Here is a 19568-nt window from a genome sequence, read left to right as displayed (position 1 = left end):
CTAATTGGCTTGAAACATTAAATGTATACGTTAGTAATTTTGTTAGAATAAATTAACTCTAACAAAAACGCAATAGTTTTTATCTCAAAAACCTTTTGTAAAAAACGGAAGAAATAAATTCAGTATCAAAATAAAATATTATAAACTATTGTCGTTTGAAAAATAAAAATAGCTTTATTGAACAAACTCAAGAAAGCAAACCACCTGTTGCTAGACAGAAATCTAAAGTATAAGTTAAATGTCACAGCACTAATTGAGCTCGATGTGCATTTTGAATATGAACTTTTTTACATTTGTTAAATCGTGCAAAAGGTGTGCCAACTGCTGCTTCATTCAGCTTTAACACCGGTTTCTAGAATTAGAAGATGGTTTCGACACTTAGAAGGTGCTTTCGACACTTAGAAGGTGGTTAACATGATAAACTTACTATTCCTACTGGAACCGTTTCTTGACATCACGGAAAGGTTTCCTTAAAAATTTTCTAAATAAATTCTTCAGAAAAAGATGAACTGTTGCTAAAGGTAGTATCAAAGTTTTGACTGTTGCTAAAGGTAGTATCAAAGTTTTGACTGTTGCTAAAGGTAGTATCAAAGTTTTGACTGTTGCTAAAGGTAGTATCAAAGTTTTGACTGTTTACATCATTTGATGGGGTATCATTTGCTGGGGTATGTATCGTGTTTTTAATACCTTCAGGACCGATTAGTATTGTATAGCGATCTAATTTTTTTTTGTTTAATGTGATTGGTTTGTCTAATTTTGAAGTAATAATTTTGGGCTTCATTATTTCTGAATGCGAAGGAGGTTTTGGCTTATTGCTTATGTCTTGGATTCCAAAAGGGTTTGCGCAGTCAGCGTATTCTGGTTCTTTCTGTAAAAATATGTAATGTATCAGTATAACAGCGAATAATGATTATAAAAACATTTTTTTTTTTTATCTCACTATTAGAGCTTTTTTTCGTCTCAAATATATGATTGCTACAAAATAAAGCTAATTTTAAAATTAAAATCTCCAAAGGATTAAGAATATATGCAGTATGAATGCAAATCAAACAATTACTGCATTTTCTTGCATATTACCTAAAGTTATAAAAAGTAATTAAAAAGTGCTTACTAGCGGTTCACTTTTCTTTCTACATCTTAAACACAGTAAAATAAGGAGAATGATTATCAAGAGAAAGGCAACTGCTCCAAATACACTTGCAATTATGATGGCTAATAAGTAATTATCATCACCTGATAGTCTGGCAGATGCGCCATCAGGTTCTGTTAGTCGAACAGAAAAGGATGCAACATTTGAAGTTTGTAAAACGTTCTCCTCAACTATTGATAAAAAGCTATATAGCCCCTTAGAGCTCGAGTTTCCTAAATGAAAACTAGACATAACAAGTAGTGAAGAGCTAATCGCATCTACGACTGACGTACGTACAGCTGACGTTTGTGTGGGGAGTGTTGTTAATTGTGTTGTTAAATGTTTTTGGGTTGAAGATAAAACAACTTGCGTTCTTGATGAGGTCGTCAACATTTCTTTAGTAAAAACAGCAGCACTTAATGGCACTAAAAGTCAAGAAACAAAACAAATTATAAAAAGAAAACAATTTCATGCATTTAGATTTTTTTTTTATAAAATACATAAAAGTTTCGTGGCCTTTGTTACCGTAATCTAAAGGCTTTTAACTTAAATCTAAGCACTTTTTATGGACAATTTTATGCAAATTTGTTCAATAACTTAGTTTTGTTAAGTCAGTTATAGATTGTATATATAAATTTTTAACAGCTCACGTGTCAAAGTTCCACCATATTTGATCATAACGCAATTTCTATTTGCATTTAGTAAATCCTCATCTACGTTATTCAAGCATTTAACATATAACTTCATTAATACACCAGGGAAGTTTTCATAAAATGTAAGAATGATCTAGCAAAGCAAATAAAGTATCAACGAGAAAAGAATGCTTTCTGAAACTTATCTTCAACAAAATATTACTCATTAACACCCATAATTTTTCCAGAAAATCAAACAAAACAAAAAAAAAAACAACAACAAAAAAAAAAAATACAACAACAATATCTTGATGCAGGTAAGAAATAGATGGTAATGAGGACGGTAACAGCGATATGGGCTTTGACAACAATGGCACGTTTTATATCATCAATATCATTTATATCATCCTCATTCGCATCATCCTCATTCGCATCATCCTCATCATTACCGTCACCACAATTTTAACTTTGTACATGCTTGCTATTTTCATCAATTTTAAAACTAATGCTATCAATGAGTAGTGATACAGCTGGTGGATCAGTCACCCAGACCTTCTTAACAACACTGTAAGGGTAGTCTTGTAATTCAATTTTTCCAAATGTTGCTTGGTATCCTTGCGTACAAAAATCAGACGATGATTGTGGAACTACATTAAGTACTGTATTGTTAACTCCATTAGGTATGAAACCAATCTCTGTGCCTTGATTGCTATCAAACATCAGATCACAACCTAAAAACACAAAATGTGAATACACAAAATGTAAATTCAGAGCTGATGTGTTGAACGTGGTTTAAAAAATTTCTTAAAGTAACTGTTTTTAAAAATTTGGTGATTTGATTTCGTCATGTTGCGCATTCTCCGTTCACGTCAAAGCAACTAAAATATTTCGATAACGCTACTCTATGTCATATATTATTTTCATATTCCAAAAACATTTAAGGTGGTCCTATACCATCAAACTTGTGTCGCTGACGTTTGACCTTAAAACACTTTTTACTGCATATAATAGGATGCTTAGGTATAAAAAAAGAAAAAAAACTAAAAAAATTAAAAAAAATAATTAAGGGATTAGTATACCATGTTGGAACCCGAAATACCCCAATTACTGTTTCCTTAATAACTTTTAAACCATATTAACTTATTAAATAAAATTTTACAAAAAAGTTTTGTATTACTATGAAGAACAATTTGAACTAAAATTAATAAAATTTATTGAGTAGTTTGTATTTTATAGATAAAAGACCATTTATATAAAAAAGTGATTATATTTATGTTAGTTCTTGGACCAAAATTTCAAAAAATACAAAGTAAAAAACTTTAATTTTAGTTCAGGTTGTAGATCAAACTTAAACGAAAAACTTGGGAAATTTTTAGGTCAAACTGTAAAACCTAGGAAATTTTATTCTGGAAACGGTGACTAAAAATAGATAAAAATCAAAAACTCAGAAAAATGAAAATAAGAAAATAAATAGAAAATAACAAGCATCAAAATAACATCACAATAACATCAAGTTGGCAAACTATACTTTAAAAATGCAGTGGTAACATTTTCAAACATTCATTTTAGTAGTGGTTAAAAAGTTTTTTGATTTTAAAAATGCCGTTGCTAGGTGCGTAACTCCGGAAAACAATTTCAGCACCTTGTTTAAAATTAAAAGTATACCAATCTGTGCTCTGAATTTATTTAAAATTATTAAAAAATCTTAAACTAGTATAAATTTTGCACAAAATTATTAAAAAAAAAAAATTTGAAATTTTCTATTTTTAATGGTATAGGACCACCTTAAGTTAAGTGTACAGAATAGTTAGCTTTCAACTCCAGTAAAAAATCCATGTGTCCATCCAGAAACATCCTTATTAAACTTGTTTGGGTTAAAAACGCCACCATGGAATTTAAGTATTATAAATTCGAGCCTCACCCACCTCAATTTACATAATTGAAACAAAATTTTTTTGGTTCAAAAAATCACTTAAAGTATTAGTAAGTTCAAAAAATTGATTTTGGTTTTAAAATTAAGTTACCTTCTGCTTTGTAAAAATCACTTTTTATATTATTTTTTCGACCAGATATTATGTTTGAAGCTTACATAGTAAAAGGTACTCATGAAAAGGTCATGAAAGAGTTGTGGAAAATCACGATGGGAGGTCATGAAAGAATCATAGAAGATAATAATAGAAGGTCATAAATGATGGTCAGTGGAATCCAATAATTATTCATTCGTACCGGCCGGTGACATTGATAGTCACAGCTTTTTGTTATAGCTTACTTCAACAATGACGTCATAAAAACATGATATAAGTTAAAATCTTTTAGCTGGATTCTATGGCACCTGATTATCTTGAAGCAGTCACATTGAAACTTGTTCCTATGGTTTGTTACGGTGCTATTGTTGTTTTTAATGTTGCAATTCTTTTTGATATTGAGTCACCATGGAATTTAGTAATTCACCATGGAATTTTGGCCATATTACTTATAACTAGCATCTTTTTTTTTTTCACTTGCATCAATCTTTTATTGTACGTGCTGCATTAAAGATTGATACAAGTGAAAAAAAAATACATATTGGCAAGTTTAGACGATTATTTTACTTTTTATGATTCCAGAAGAAGTGTAGTAAATACATTTTGAATATATAAGTATAAGCTTGTTTTACATTTCGCTAGAACAAAATACTTTTTTTTTCATTTTACAAATTTAAAAAAGATAACAAAATATTGAGAGAAAGACCTTACACCTGTTTGACTCGAAAAGAACGTATTACAAAATTCTAATGTTTTGATATTGGTAAAATACAATTATTGAGTTTATGAGGAACAGACGAAAGCAAGAGATGTAAATCAGGACATGTAATTTTTGATTCCATTTAAGTAATGCATGTATTTCTAAGAAAACAGGTCAGTTTTCTTTAATATAACAAAAAATCATATTGAGATTATTTAGAAATTGAAAAAAGAAATTCAAATAAACAAATAGAGGCGTTTTGATCGAAAGTTCAAATTACATAAACAATAAGCTAAGAATAATATATTACAATGAAAATTAGAAATTATATTTAATGTAACAAACTCGAACTAAATAATCTCAAAAATGATTTATATTAATGTTTAAACTTTTTAGTGACTTGCTCAGTACTTCTTACGCACTAGTTTTTGTGACCTGCTCAGTACATTTTGTCTTACACAGAGGTTTAGAGGTTTTTTTAGAGGTTTTTTTAGAGGTTTTTTTAGAGGTTTTTTTCTTTTAGAGGTTGTGCAACAATTACAAAAATTTTTTATCATTTTTCAAAATTTTTTGCTTTTTTTTTAATTTGAATTTTAAAAACAGAAAGCAAAAGTTTAAGTAACTTTAAATCCATTTTTTGTAAAATTGTTTTTTTTGTATGCAATTGTTTTTCTTACTTGTACCTTTTATTTTTAAACATAAAAAATTTTCTAATCCTTTTACTAAAGAATTATTAGTCACAGGAGGTTTAGAATAAAAACTGTTCGCTGCATTAAATTTCATTTTGTAAATACTTGCATTAAAAAATTATTTAAAATTTTTACTTAGTTTATATGAATATTGTATCACAGAAATTTAAAAAATTTTTTTCGATTAAATAATTCTATAAATATTATATCTTTATAATATTTTCAAAAAAAAAAAGAAAGTTTAACGATTAAATACAAAAGCAATTTGTATTGAGTAAAAATTATGCATAACATTTAATCGAGTAAAAATTTAAAAAATAAAAAAGATAAGTGGAAATATACCTGCATCTTTCATGGCTTTATAACAATTTAATGATAAAGTGGAATCCTGAGAGACAACCCAAGTTCCATTGCAAAGCTCACCGTTTTCATCAATATCGCCAACTACATCTCTTGAAATTGTGAAAGCGCTCATAATGTATAAAGTAGCCATACTCCAAAAAAACTGCGTGTATACCTTTTTCATTGATGTGCTCATTCTATTTATACAGTCATCTTTTGGGTAAGAGAAAACTTTTAAGCATATAAAACATAACCTTATTATACCATTATAACGATTCAACATTACACCATTTTGAAACTACAAAACGTTACATTATCCTTGTACAAAAAAATGAAAAAGTAAATGTGCTATTTTTATTTTTTATTTTTCCCCTATAAACAAATTACAAGCTAAGGACAATAATAATTCTATTGTAGACTTTCGATTCATGTAATAAAATTTATGCGCATAAATATTCATACATTGCGCAATTCAAATGGTCGTCATATTATTGTCATATTGTCGTTATATTGTCTTCAATTGGTTATATAAGAAATATATGAGAAAATACCACTGCAATTTTCTCAAAAATTATGAGAAAACAGCGCTTTGATTTTCGCTAGTTGAATGATTCAAAGAAAGCGTATTTCACTCAACGCTTCTTTCATTTTTAAACAGAAAAGCAGCAACTAGCACATTAGAAATTTAAAGGTTAAAAGTTTAATTTTCATATTATGGTGACATGCTGAATGCTTTCTGTCCCATTTCCTGTCATTTCTCCATGAAAATTTAGGGGTTTAATGTATATTTTGAGTTCACTATGATGCGGTGCTTCTCTTTCAGATTCAGTGTCGTCATAATTTGTATTAGTAAATGCAAAATTTTGGTTTGTTTTGTTAATCTGAGGGGCTCTATAATTGGGAACATCGTATGTGTCGAACTCGTCATATTTGTATTTTTGGAATATTTCGGGAGTCTTCAGTATAATAGATCTGCTCCCATCCCCAAATAAAATTTTTTTACTGACTCTTCCTGAGTTCTATAGAAGAAGTAAATGAAAATTTCTTTGGTACAAATTTGCACAAATGCACATGTGCGTGTAATTCGCACAAATGCGCATGTGTGTGTAATTAAGCAAGCATTCACCTAATAGAAATATTTAGTTTCCAAAACAAAAACACAAACCTCTAAAATTTCATTTTCTTTTTTGAGCCTTCTTTTTCTGCTTAGAAAAATTAGAATCACTATCAATACTGTAATTAAAACAAAAGATCCAAGCAACACACCAATGAGAATGTAAACGTTGGTAGTTTCTCTTCCACTCCCCTCAGCTAATTGAGCTTTTTGTTCAACTGAGTGAACTTCTGTTTCTTTTGAAAAAAAACTTGTTCTAAAAATTGACTCGATTTCTTTTTTAGATAATTCCATTACGCTTGCGTCAATAAGCGATGTCGTGTTTGGTAAAACTACAACTGTTGTCATTTCCATCCATGTAGAAGTTAAAAATGTTGCTGAGGTAGGTTTAACAAATCTTGCTGTTAGGGGAACTACAAATTAAAAAAAAACAATCTAATTTTTTAAAATCATTATAGTTATATTGATAAATATATACAGTAGCGTGAGGGTGGTCTTTTCATATATTTTATACTATAAGGGGTGGTAGACTGTGATAGAAGGTTATTAGAAATTAACGAGGTATAGGTTCTAGTGCTATATGAAAGGATTACGGAAGTTGGGATTGAGGGTCTGGTGACTATTTGGTTAAGGAAGGACATAGAATTATTGTAAAAGAGTTGTGTTTTCCGTCCTCAGTATATTCTACTATACAATAATTCTCAATATACGTTGTATTTGTATGTAATAGTAAACGCTCTTTCAATCATTGCGTTAATAATTTTACAATTAATTTTTTCTTGTTCTTCTTCTAGTGTATAATACTATTTTTATCAATTCCTCCTTTCATACATTTTTTTTTTTAACGATTATCTCTTCTTTTTCTTCTTCTTTTTCTTTTTTTTTTTTCGTTAGAAACAGCTAAAACTTTCATTTACTTTTCTTTAATCAAAATTTTTTTTTGACTTTTTAAACTCTACTTCTTTCGTTTATCAAAATTTTTATTTAGTTTTTCTTCTTTGCTCACTTTTTAAATTTTTTGTTTATCCAAAAACAAAGCAAAAATTCTCTAAAAACTCTCCTTAAAAAAAAACCGTTTCTTAAATTTACGCTTTCCATTTTGAGATTTTTTAGTTTTTACTTCTCTTAGGTTACGGCACTCATCATTTTTTTCTATATCATTTATCTTATCATCATTTATTCACATGACAGGTTGAATAAGTCTCCGTGTGTCTGCGTCTTTTCCTAGTCGTTGGTTTTAATGTTTCTTCATTCCGCTTTATCTTCTCATCATTTATTCATATTGCAGGTTGATTAAGTCTTCGTTGTTTTTAACTTAATTTCCCTTCACAGTAGTTACAAAAAAATAAGTTACAAAAAAATTAGTTACAAAAAAAATTAGTTACAATAAAAATTAGTTACAAAAAAAATTAGTTGCAAAAAAAATTAGTTACAAAAAAAATTAGTTACAAAAAATTTTTCTTCACAGTAGTTACAAAAAAAAAAAGTCCATTAAGATTTTTTAACGGTTTTTGCCAAAAAACATAAAAAGACATTAACTTTTTCTAAAATCTTTCTTTTTTTTTTTAAGGGGACCTTCTCGAGACAATCCTCAATAATCAATTGGAGTCTGGTGATCAAGTTGGCGAGACATTTATTTCATTTTCTTACATCCAATTCTTTGACTTTAAGAACTGCGTGAGCAAGAACTGCCACCATTATTTTCAATCAGTAAGTTTACTGATCATGCAGCAAACTTATCAATTGATTGAAAATATTGACGCGCGCCTTATTTTTATTTATTTATTTTTCCATAACTAAATTTCCCTAATTCACTTTTAAAAGCAACTAAAATAATAATTATCAAAAAATTTTTAAAGTGATAATTTCGCAAATTATTATCAAATAAATATATGTACTACATTTAATTGATATTATAAATTGTAAAAAATATTGAACATAGTATTCGAAAGAAACTTACATTCCGAAATTCCAGCAAATTTAACATAAACACATAATCCATCAGAGTCTGTAGAGTCTACAATACCATTGATATCGACGCAATGGAACTGTATCCTTAGCAAAACGCCTGGACTAAAACCAGTGAACAAAACCGAAACCTGAATGTAAAAAAAGAAAAAAAGCTGAGAAGCTTGAGCACTTTTTTCTTTTTAATACACCGAGTTTTTTTCGAGTTTGTCGGTAACATTTTATTCTATCAAACCTTATTTTCTTCCGAAGATGATTTCACATTTATAAATTTTTCAATTGCATCAACACCAAACGATGTCCAGACTTGCATATTTATGTTCAACGGATAATCTTGTATCCTGAGATTTGTTAGTGCTAAGTTGTTTTTATTTGTGCAAGTAGAAATGATATCGAAAATTGCGGTGCCATTATTTTCGGGTATAAAACCCACTTTTGATTTATTTTTATTGTTGAACTTCAAATTACAACCTGTTTTTACAAGAACAACCTTTAAAATAATTTAAGTAATTTGAAATATTTGAATAGTTTAAAATATAAAAATATGAAAAAAGTATGACAAAAAATATGATGAAAAATATGATAAGCTTTTGTCATTAATTTTGACTGTTTACTAAGAAATTTCAAATTTCTTTTAAAACATTTCTCTTGTTTTCCTCCGAGTGCTCGCCATCACCAACCCCTGGGTTGTTCCCTAGAAACAAAATAGATACAAATGACCGGTTTTTAGAATAAAATTCACCTCCTTCATCCATGTTCATGATGCAGCTTATTGAATGTGTTTCATCTTGATGTATTAAAAATGTACCATTTGGGCATGACTGGCTGTTATCACCGTCGTTCAATACATCGCCAAGATTTCCTCTTGATATATTCAAACCGTTCGTCATCAAAAGCTGCACTAAAAAAATGATCGAGCAGTGAAATTTATGGACTTTAATCAACTTGTTGGTACGCAGCAATTTGTGGATGCTCATAACTTTTTAAAAATGGAGTTGTGTTTGTAAAATGCAAGAAAATGTTCTGCTTTTGAATTTGTTAATTAAGTTAACTAAATTGATTTAAATAAACAACTCAATACAAGTAATCCAGAATCGAATAAACAAGTCAAAAAAAATTAATCAAGAATCGAATAAACAAGTCAATAAAAGTAATCAAGAATCGAGAAAACAAATCAATAAATGTAATCAAAAATAAAGAAAGCACAACAGTTGCCATTTGTTTTGATTTGCTCAAGTTTCCTACGGGTTTCGGTATTTGTGATTTTAAACTTCTGTTTCAACAACAAAATTGTATAAAGTTTAAAAAAAATATCAGTATATTTAACTCAACCATTTGATAGATTGTTATTGACAATCATAAAAAGTATTGTTTCATAATTCATGTCTTTTTAAAACTGCTTTAAAAAAAAAAAATCACTTACTTAAGAAATTTGACTGCAGCGGAAGAAGTTTCTTTTACGATCTTGTAACTCGCATTATCATTTGGTTTAGTGCACAAAAGCCTTCAACAGCTTCCATTTATTCGGTGTCCTTTCTCAATAGACAAAAGCCTTCCTTGGTTAACATTTACTTCAGAGTTTTTTTAAATTTCAGATACTTAAATGTGTTTTACTTTTAAAAAGCAATGCCGGAGAACGAAATGCAGAGTTTGCCTTAAACATTCAGATAAAGATTTAAACATTTAGATAGAGATTTAAACATTTAGATAGAGATTTAAACATTTAGATAGAGATTTAAACATTTAGATTTTACAGTTGAAAACAGAAAATTTGATAAAATACGATTTTGTTGTAACATATAACAGGGAATAACGCTGAATTTAATTTCTATTTTTAATTTCTATTTCTTATCTGAATTAAACTGTTTGTTAAACGGAAAAATGTTGCGATGTTCAGTTTGTTCAAGTTATTTATGGATCAATGTTAAGATGATAATTTCAACTTTTCAAACTTCTCTTTAACTACCACTTTGATTTGTTCCAAAGTAAATTGAAGGAGACTCCTAACGTGTTTAACCGCAAATTTCATAAAAAGTTTTGGTGATTTCAAAAGAAATGTTCCGTTGTTATGTTTTTGAATGACTTTTCGCGTTAAGAGGAAGCATCGCAGAGAATTTTAAGGAGGTCAGATTCATATTAATGATACTAATAATAATAATAATAATAATAATAATAATAATAATAATAATAATAATAATAATAATAATAATAATAATAATAATAATAATAATAATAATAATAATAATAATAATAATAATAATAATAATAATAATAATAATAATAATAATAATAATAATAATAATGATAATAATAATAATAATAATAATAATAATAATAATAATAATAATAATAATAATAATAATAATAATAATAATAATAATAATAATAATAATAATAATAATAATAATAATAATAATAATAATAATAATAATAATAATAATAATAATAATAATAGTAGTAGTAATAATAATAATAATAATAATAATAATAATAATAATAATAATAATAATAATAATAATAATAATAATAATAATAATAATAGTAGTAGTAGTAATAATAATAATAATAATAATAATAATAATAATAATAATAATAATAATAATAATAATAATAATAATAGTAGTAGTAATAATAATAATAATAATAATAATAATAATAATAATAATAATAATAATAGTAGTAGTAATAATAATAATAATAATAATAATAATAATAATAATAATAATAATAATAATAATAATAATAATAATAATAATAATAATAATAATAATAATAATAATAATAATAATAATAATAATAATAATAATAATAATAATAATAATAATAATAATAGTAGTAGTAGTAATAATAATAATAATAATAATAATAATAATAATAATAATAATAATAATAATAATAATAATAATAATAATAATAATAATAATAATAGTAGTAGTAATAATAATAATAATAATAATAATAATAATAATAATAATAATAATAATAATAATAATAATAATAATAATAATAATAATAATAATAATAATAATAATAATAATAATAATAATAATAATAATAATAGTAGTAGTAATAATAATAATAATAATAATAATAATAATAATAATAATAATAATAATAATAATAATAATAATAATAATAATAATAATAGTAGTAGTAATAATAATAATAATAATAATAATAATAATAATAATAATAATAATAATAATAATAATAATAATAATAATAATAATAATAATAATAATAATAATAATAATAATAATAATAGTAGTAGTAGTAATAATAATAATAATAATAATAATAATAATAATAATAATAATAATAATAATAATAATAATAATAATAATAATAATAATAATAATAATAATAATAATAATAATAATAATAATAATAATAATAATAGTAGTAGTAGTAATAATAATAATAATAATAATAATAATAATAATAATAATAATAATAATAATAATAATAATAATAATAATAATAATAATAATAATAATAATAGTAGTAGTAATAATAATAATAATAATAATAATAATAATAATAATAATAATAATAATAATAATAATAATAATAATAATAATAATAATAATAGTAGTAGTAGTAATAATAATAATAATAATAATAATAATAATAATAATAATAATAATAATAATAATAATAATAATAATAATAATAATAATAATAATAATAATAGTAGTAGTAATAATAATAATAATAATAATAATAATAATAATAATAATAATAATAATAATAATAATAATAATAATAATAATAATAATAATAATAATAATAATAATAATAATAATAATAATAATAATAATAATAATAGTAGTAGTAGTAATAATAATAATAATAATAATAATAATAATAATAATAATAATAATAATAATAATAATAATAATAATAATAATAATAATAATAATAATAATAATAATAATAGTAGTAGTAATAATAATAATAATAATAATAGTAGTAGTAGTAATAATAATAATAATAATAATAATAATAATAATAATAATAATAATAATAATAATAATAATAATAATAATAATAATAATAATAATAATAATAATAATAATAATAATAATAATAATAATAATAGTAGTAGTAGTAATAATAATAATAATAATAATAATAATAATAATAATAATAATAATAATAATAATAATAATAATAATAATAATAATAATAATAATAATAATAATAATAATAATAATTTTTATTTACTTTATTACTTTTATTACTATTAACATTAATTCCTAGACTTTAATTAACTCTTAAGGTCTTATTAAGTATATAGAAAGTTAAAAGAATTATAGTAAAAGCCAAGAAATTTTTTTTTCCTCCTGCTAACAATGCTAATTAAAGTTTTTTTTTTGTTTTTTCTATTTTGTTCTCCACTCAGATTAGAAATTATTACCACAAGCGATGAATTTCTATTAAAGTATTTTGACTGCGATGAAAATTTAAGTAAAATGACTTGTTTTGCTCCTGGGGTTATCTAAAAACCTTTGTTTCGCTTCTCGGCCTAATGGCTAAGATCAAGTGTAGTATCGCTTGGATTGATTGCGAGCTGGCTAGGCCGGTGTACTTGTATTAAACTGATACTTTTCTTTTTTTCCCCCCGTTCCTCAAAGGGGAGGCAAACTCAGGGTCGACGTGCTTCTGGGTCTTCCCTGGAGAGGTTCGGGCAAGTCCGCAAGGAAGTCGCTGGAGGACTCTAAACACAATTCAGGCTCTAAAAACCTTTGTTTTAAAAACCCCTTGTTACCCATTTATTTCCCTTGCTGTTACCTTTCTTTTACTCTTGTTAGTTTATGGTTCGGTGTTTATGGTATAACAAAATTATTTGAGTACTTACTTCTCCGATTCACTTAACATTATAGATATTATTGAAGATTTTATTGACCCTATGAGAAGAGCAAAAGTTTTTCAAAAACTATATTCTACCTAAATTACTTTTCATTTTTGCTGCTGTTTCATTTTCAGTTTTAACTCGCTCAATAGCGTTTTATGTTTGATCTCACCAACTATTGAGTTCTTATTTTCGTTCGAGCCTCGATGTCTTTGAGAAAGTAAAGCATTTTGATCAGTTCTAACTTCTTCTGGTGTACTATCTTTAACTTTTGTAAAACGACTAAAATCATGTTCTTGAGATTTCCTTAGATTATATTTTTGCTGATTCAACAAGTCTGTACTTCCGTCGAAATTATCTTTTTGATTGTCTTTTTCAATAAAGTATGACGTAAGGATATCTAAACTTCTCATGTCTAGAGTAACGGACGTTTTTCTCGTTGTTACTTTGTCAGAGTCCTCTAATTCTTTTGACGGCACCAAAATCTTTTCTCCGTAAAGATTATTCAACATTTCTTTTCTACTTTTGGCTGATCTCCTTTTCACAGGAGGCCCTTGAAAGTTTTCAGGATTAAAACTCCGATCATAAAAAGAGTTTGAATAGTGCTCTCCCCCAGGACTCTTTTTTACATTACTTTTGCGGTTTTGCTTCGGGTCAAATTTCTCCAGTACGCTTTTAACTAAATTGGTATCATGCTTAAAACCTTCTTCACTTTCCGTAGTTAATGATGTGTTTGGATCAAATTTTCTTTGGGATTCGTGTACTCTTAATAAATTATCTTCTGAGAGTAAATTGGACCCCAAGTTAAGTTTTGCTGATTCTTGATGAAAAGCGGAAAAATAAAAGCTTCCAGTTTTTAAATCAATGTTTAATGTCGAGGCTCGTTGAGAATCAACTGAATTATCGTAAGAAAAGACATGCTGACCTAAAGATCGTCTTTTGTCTTGCAGACCCACTAAGAGCCTTTCATCGCCACTTTCTTTTATTTTTAGTTTTACATCAGGTAATTTCTCAGAATTTTTAGATAAACCAAATTCACTAGAAATTGAGCTTCTTGAAAAGTTATTTTCTTTTTTCACAAGGGACTTCTCATCAAATTCTGACAACAACTGAGAGCCTAGGGAACGGCGGCTGGGTTCTCGATTCTCTTCTGAAAAAAGTGTGAAGGTTTTATTTTCAAAAGCTTTAAGAAGCTTTTCTCTTGATGCGACTGTATTTATTTTGGTTGGGTTTAAAACTGTAATGTTTGATGATTGCTTTCTCACATTGAGAGATGATTGGTTCTCTCTTTTTCTTTCAATTTGATCTTTCATGTATTTCACATTGGACACGTTGTCATTGTTAAATAACGCATTTGATCTAATAACAGAAATATCGTTGTTGATTACTTTTTTCGAAGCATTGTTTAGGTCACGAGAGAGTGTAGAAGTTTCCTGTGATGCGCTTGAGTTTTTGTTTTCTATTTCTTGCTTCATGCTTTTTTTAATATTTGCATAGTTTTGGAAAACACTTTCTTTGTTTAAAGGTTTGATTTCTTTTAAATTCTGTTTTTTTTTCATATCTAATTTGTTTTCTCGAATTTTAGAAAGATTTTGAAATTTATTTTCAGGCATTAGTTGGTCACTTACTTCGTGTTTAGCTGCAACATTACTACCTGTGACGTTTCTGACAGTTCTGTGAAGAGGCTGCTGATTTTGGCTTTTGATATTCTTGAATTTCAATTTGTCGTCCGAAAACTTTGCCACATTTGTTATGCTCCTACTATTAGCAAAATTTGAAGACGAGAAAGTTGCTTTGCTTTCTGCAGGATTTTTTTTTGCATCAATACTTGTTGAGAGGTCTATAATATCACTCCGTTTGGCATATGTGGGTCTGGATTTTTGAGGGATTCTAAGTGGAGTTATACCCACGTTATCTGCTGAATAATAGTGATGAATGACCTCGTAGTCTCTCACCAATTCCTCTTCGAAACTGACCTTAGATTTCTGCATTTTTTCTTGATCACCATTATTGTCATTTGTTTGGGGAAAATGATTTTTCGGCAAATTTGATGACTTCTTGCGCGGTTGTATTTCAAGATTAGCGGCTTCTTTTTCTAACAAAACTCTGGGAGATTTTCTAAATATAGTTTTCGTTTTATTTGAAGAAAACTGCTCCAAACTTCTGTTGTTAACTGTATCGTATACCGGTGACATACTTTGAGTAGACCTATTACCAGAGCGCTCGTTATGTTTCTCTTCTTCAAACGAAAATATCTCATCTAAATCAATATCTAAGCTATTATCTGGCGTTATTTCAGTAATCTCAGAAGAATCATTTGAAATTTCTCCACTTCTTACACTTGAAGGCTTTAATTTTTCGATTCGAACAGTTGTAAAACGACTAACAGGTAATGAACGTGTGGAAAGGAGCGAATCACTCAAAGGATTATTTAGATTATCATCTCCGGCTGGTGACTTGAAATCAGTTTCTTTACTAATGTTTGCTGACGAATATATAGGGTTATCTGTTTCGTTCTGTATTCCATGATTAAAAGCCGTAAAGACCGGGATTTTTGAGTTCATTAATTTTCCCCTTTTATTTAGAAAAATCGCATTACTCTCTATCTCTTGGGATTCTACATCTAGACTTCGCACGGCATTGCTCGGTAAATTGTCTTTTTCTCGTGTTATATTTGCTTCTTCCAGAATAACCTTCAAAAATAACATTTTCGTAATTTATTTAAAAGAAAGGGGAAAAAATATTTAAATAATGATGAAAATTTTAATGAAAAAAGAATTCTCCCTAGACTCTTCTTGAAAGCTTATACGAATTAGACTTATAAGCAAAACAAAAACTAGGATAACTTACGTCATTATTTGCAGAGTTTCGAATATTCTTAGAGCGACGCCTAAAATAAAATAAAATACGGTAGTTTCTAAAAATACCCTAATTTCCGGTATATACCGTTACATACCGGTATATTCCCAACTTTGTATTTGCTAATTTGAAATTTCATTTAGGATTAGAAAAATAAATTCTGTTTGGAAGAATTTTTGACAGACTTCAACAGATTCCACCAGTTAAAAAAAACCTGTCATACTTGTTCCACAAGTAACAGATTTTATTTATGACAGATTCTTTTTCAGCAACAAATTTCCACAGGTAACAGATTTTACCTGTTATCATTTCAAAAATTGGAAATGATAAATTGAACAATTGAGCTTATAATGTTTAGTTTGATATTATGAAAAATGTCGGCTTGATTATTCATATGAAAATTTGTTTAATAAAATTTCCAAAAAATATCAAAATTGTTCGAAAATTTGAATGCTCAATAGCCGTTAAAAAGTTATTATCATTTTTTTTTTTTTAAAGTCCGGTAAAATCTTTTTAAAATTGTGACAGAAAAAAACACAGATCACAGGTGAAACCTGTCAATATTTGAAAATCTAAAACAGTTTTTAACTGTAAACAGATTTTTACAGATTTCCAACCCTGGTTTTATTCTGTTCATTTTTGAACATTATAAAAAAAAAAAATCAAGTTGGCTACGTAAACGTTCGCATTTTAGAACCTACTGAAGTAATGCTTTCGCTCTTCTTCTTTTGCAAAAGCACAAGTACAGGAGGATGAATGCAATAACCACTGACGTGGTCAAACACACACTTGACAAAACTGCAATAACGATGCTCGTATCCGCATCACTTATCATAGCTCCAAAGGAAATGGGTGCTGTAGTTGCTACCACTGTAGTGCTACTGGATATGGTCGTCGATGGATCGTCGGTTTTTGTAAATGAGGCGGACGAAAGGGGAACTATTTTTATAAATCAAAAAATTATTTATTAGTTCTCCATTATAAAGTTACAATTTCACCTTATTAAAATATTACACTCGTGACAGATTATTTCTGTAACAGATTTACACAGGTAACAGAATTTTCCTGTTGTCAAATAAAAAACCTATAATAGTTTTGGCCTGTGGACATGTTTCACACTGTGAACAAAATATCCACAAATTTCCAACGCTGAAGTAAAACTAACTTTTTAAAAATTCAGTCAGCTGTTTTATGAATAATTAAATCTGCAAATCTATATTTTGTAATTAGTTGAACTTACGGATTGTTGAACCTTCGTACTTAATTAGAACACACCGATTTTCAACGACCTCATCAACATCATTTTCGCAGCTCACGTACAGCTTTACTAGGATACCGTCCCAATGCTCTTTTAAGACCAAAGATATCTAAATAAAATAATTTTTACAAAATTGAGAAAAGCACTAATTGGAATTAACTACAACCCTATAACACTCAAGGAAATTTTTTATTATGGCACCAAAACACTTACCAAAGAGTTCGTGATTATTTCCCTGGTCAAACTTTCGTTAACTAAAGCGACCCCTGTGCTGTTATTCCAGACCTCTTTGTATATATTTAAAGGATAATCTTGAAGAAGAATTTTCCCGATTGACGGCTCGTAACTTGACATACAAAACTGTGACTTTCCGATTTCTGGCACAATTTTAAGAGTCAGTGACTGCTGATCCTCTTTTGAAACAAAACCGACATCATCAGAGCTTTCAAATAGCAGATAACAACCTAAAAATTATTATCAGTTTTAAATTTTTCACATGAATCTGAAAGAAACTATTATCAACTCTCAAGCAATAACTAGTAATTGTAATAAATTATCAGCTAAGCGTTGATTAATGTAAACAATTGCAATAAATTATTAAATATGCATTAAATAATGTTGATAATTACAATAAGTTATCAGCTATGCATGGAATAATGTTAATAATTACAATATCAAAATAACGTTATTCCATGAATAATTATCAAATTATTCGTGGAGTAACGTTATCGAATACAAACATTACACCGTTTTTTATTGCATGAATGAGGGTTGTAAAAACCTTCTATTTAAATTAAACTACAAACCTGCTTCTTTCATTTGGTGTGCGCAATAAATCGAATGAGTTTCGTCCTGTCTTACGATGGCAGTACCATCCTCGCAAGTAGAACCGAAGTAAGTATCTCCTGTCTTTTTCCGATAGATTTCAAAATCACACAGCGCCATCATGAAACTTGTGTAAAGCGAATATTTGAGAAACATATTTTGTTATCTTTTACTTTTGATTTTTTATGAATTTAAATTAATATCTTGCTTCTCTACCTTTTTCTAAATTACCTGGAACATAACTTTTATGAGGAAAAATTGAGAATCAGTTATTAAATCCGTTGAGTTACGTGCATAATCCATAAAATCTGATATTAAGAATTTGTTGCCATTGGTTTATTTTAAGTGTTTACGCCATATAATTCGATTGCAGACATACTAAAAATTTTCCTTTAAATTCCTCAAAATACCTGTCTGCCATTCATTAAATACCTGTCAGCCATTTCTTAAATCTTTACTTTGAAATTTGTTTTTTTATTTTTTAAATTTAATTTAATTAGTGGAGTTTTATTACTTTTCTCCCACTTCTTCACTTCTTCACTTCTTAAGTTCTGAAACGTAGCTAAAAAATTTCCGTTGATCATTTTTTAAGTTACTTTCAGACAAAATCGCACTTCTTTGAATAATTTAGTTCAATATATTCAAATTAGCAATATATTTATCAGCTTGTTTTAAAAAAAGAATTAAATATTTATAACAAAGGCTTATATGCTTTACACAGTTTTCTGACGTCATCGAGAGCTGATCATTTACAAGCTCTAGCATTAATACGATGGGCTCCCACTTAATTAACGAAGCTGCCAGATTGAAAAGTATCAAATATGAGTTTAATTCTTTAACAATACAGATCTCTTACCCCCAGCTTCAAAAATGTTGGTTCCTGTGACTAACAGAGTTGGTAACATAACAAAAGAATATCTTCAACCAGATTGCTGTTAGCAAAGCATTTTAAAATTATCAAATGAGAACATCATTTTTTTAAAAAAAATTCATTTTATTGAAAAAATCAAAACTTTTAATACTGCTTTTTTTTTTTTCTTATGCCTTTTTGTTTTCATTGACGATTAGTTAAATTTTCATAATAATACGGTTAACTCGGTTAAAGTGAGTCTTAAAAACTTATAGCTGATATTCAGCACGTTTACTTAGAGACTAATTTGGAAGTTTTAAATA

At 27.1% G+C, this 19568-nt stretch overlaps 3 protein-coding genes and 1 pseudogene across 8 annotated transcripts; 1 reads left to right on the top strand and 3 right to left on the bottom strand.

The window, feature by feature from the left end:
• Nucleotides 1-64: 64 nt before the first annotated feature.
• LOC149885267 (uncharacterized) lies at nucleotides 65-5799 on the bottom strand. Of its 3 annotated transcripts, XM_090095614.1 has the most exons (6): nucleotides 5517-5799; nucleotides 2236-2492; nucleotides 1780-1915; nucleotides 1112-1554; nucleotides 612-868; nucleotides 65-521 (listed from the first exon to the last, which is right to left on the bottom strand). In XM_090095614.1, the coding sequence occupies exons 1-6, from the start codon at nucleotides 5797-5799 to the stop codon at nucleotides 482-484; spliced, it is 1416 nt and encodes a 471-aa protein (XP_089951740.1). In that variant the 3' UTR covers nucleotides 65-481. The 3 variants fall into 3 exon arrangements, with proteins under 3 accessions (XP_089951740.1, XP_089951739.1, XP_089951741.1); XM_090095613.1 differs by having other exon boundaries at nucleotides 65-868; XM_090095615.1 differs by lacking the exon at nucleotides 65-521 and having other exon boundaries at nucleotides 579-868; nucleotides 1234-1554.
• Nucleotides 5800-5867: 68 nt separating this feature from the next.
• LOC149885266 (uncharacterized) lies at nucleotides 5868-10625 on the bottom strand. 4 transcript variants are annotated; one of them, XM_090095617.1, is made up of 6 exons: nucleotides 10022-10625; nucleotides 9341-9499; nucleotides 8834-9069; nucleotides 8591-8729; nucleotides 6682-7043; nucleotides 5868-6535 (listed from the first exon to the last, which is right to left on the bottom strand). In XM_090095617.1, coding segments are annotated over exons 1-6 (1209 nt in total). In that variant the 5' UTR covers nucleotides 10023-10625; the 3' UTR covers nucleotides 5868-6223. The 4 variants fall into 4 exon arrangements, with proteins under 4 accessions (XP_089951743.1, XP_089951744.1, XP_089951745.1 ...); XM_090095618.1 differs by lacking the exon at nucleotides 10022-10625 and adding an exon at nucleotides 9808-9970; XM_090095619.1 differs by lacking the exon at nucleotides 10022-10625 and having other exon boundaries at nucleotides 8834-9292; nucleotides 9407-9741.
• Nucleotides 10626-13113: 2488 nt separating this feature from the next.
• LOC149885265 (U2 spliceosomal RNA) lies at nucleotides 13114-13285 on the top strand (annotated as a pseudogene).
• A 241-nt stretch (nucleotides 13286-13526) lies between these two features.
• Nucleotides 13527-19015, bottom strand: LOC145194869 (uncharacterized). Its single transcript, XM_090095612.1, has 6 exons — nucleotides 18377-19015; nucleotides 17784-18034; nucleotides 17553-17679; nucleotides 17014-17251; nucleotides 16304-16343; nucleotides 13527-16146 (listed from the first exon to the last, which is right to left on the bottom strand). Exons 1-6 carry the CDS (start codon nucleotides 18549-18551, stop codon nucleotides 13561-13563), a joined length of 3417 nt encoding a protein of 1138 aa, XP_089951738.1. The 5' UTR covers nucleotides 18552-19015; the 3' UTR covers nucleotides 13527-13560.
• Nucleotides 19016-19568: the final 553 nt, after the last annotated feature.

This window comes from Hydra viridissima, unplaced genomic scaffold, assembly GCF_058129835.1.
Source record: "Hydra viridissima isolate aposymbiotic clone 2 unplaced genomic scaffold, HvirCarnegie_v1 scaffold_8, whole genome shotgun sequence".
Classification (NCBI taxonomy): domain Eukaryota; kingdom Metazoa; phylum Cnidaria; class Hydrozoa; order Anthoathecata; family Hydridae; genus Hydra; species Hydra viridissima.
Note: the sequence above shows the minus strand (reverse complement) of the source record. Positions and strands in the feature narration are given on the sequence as shown.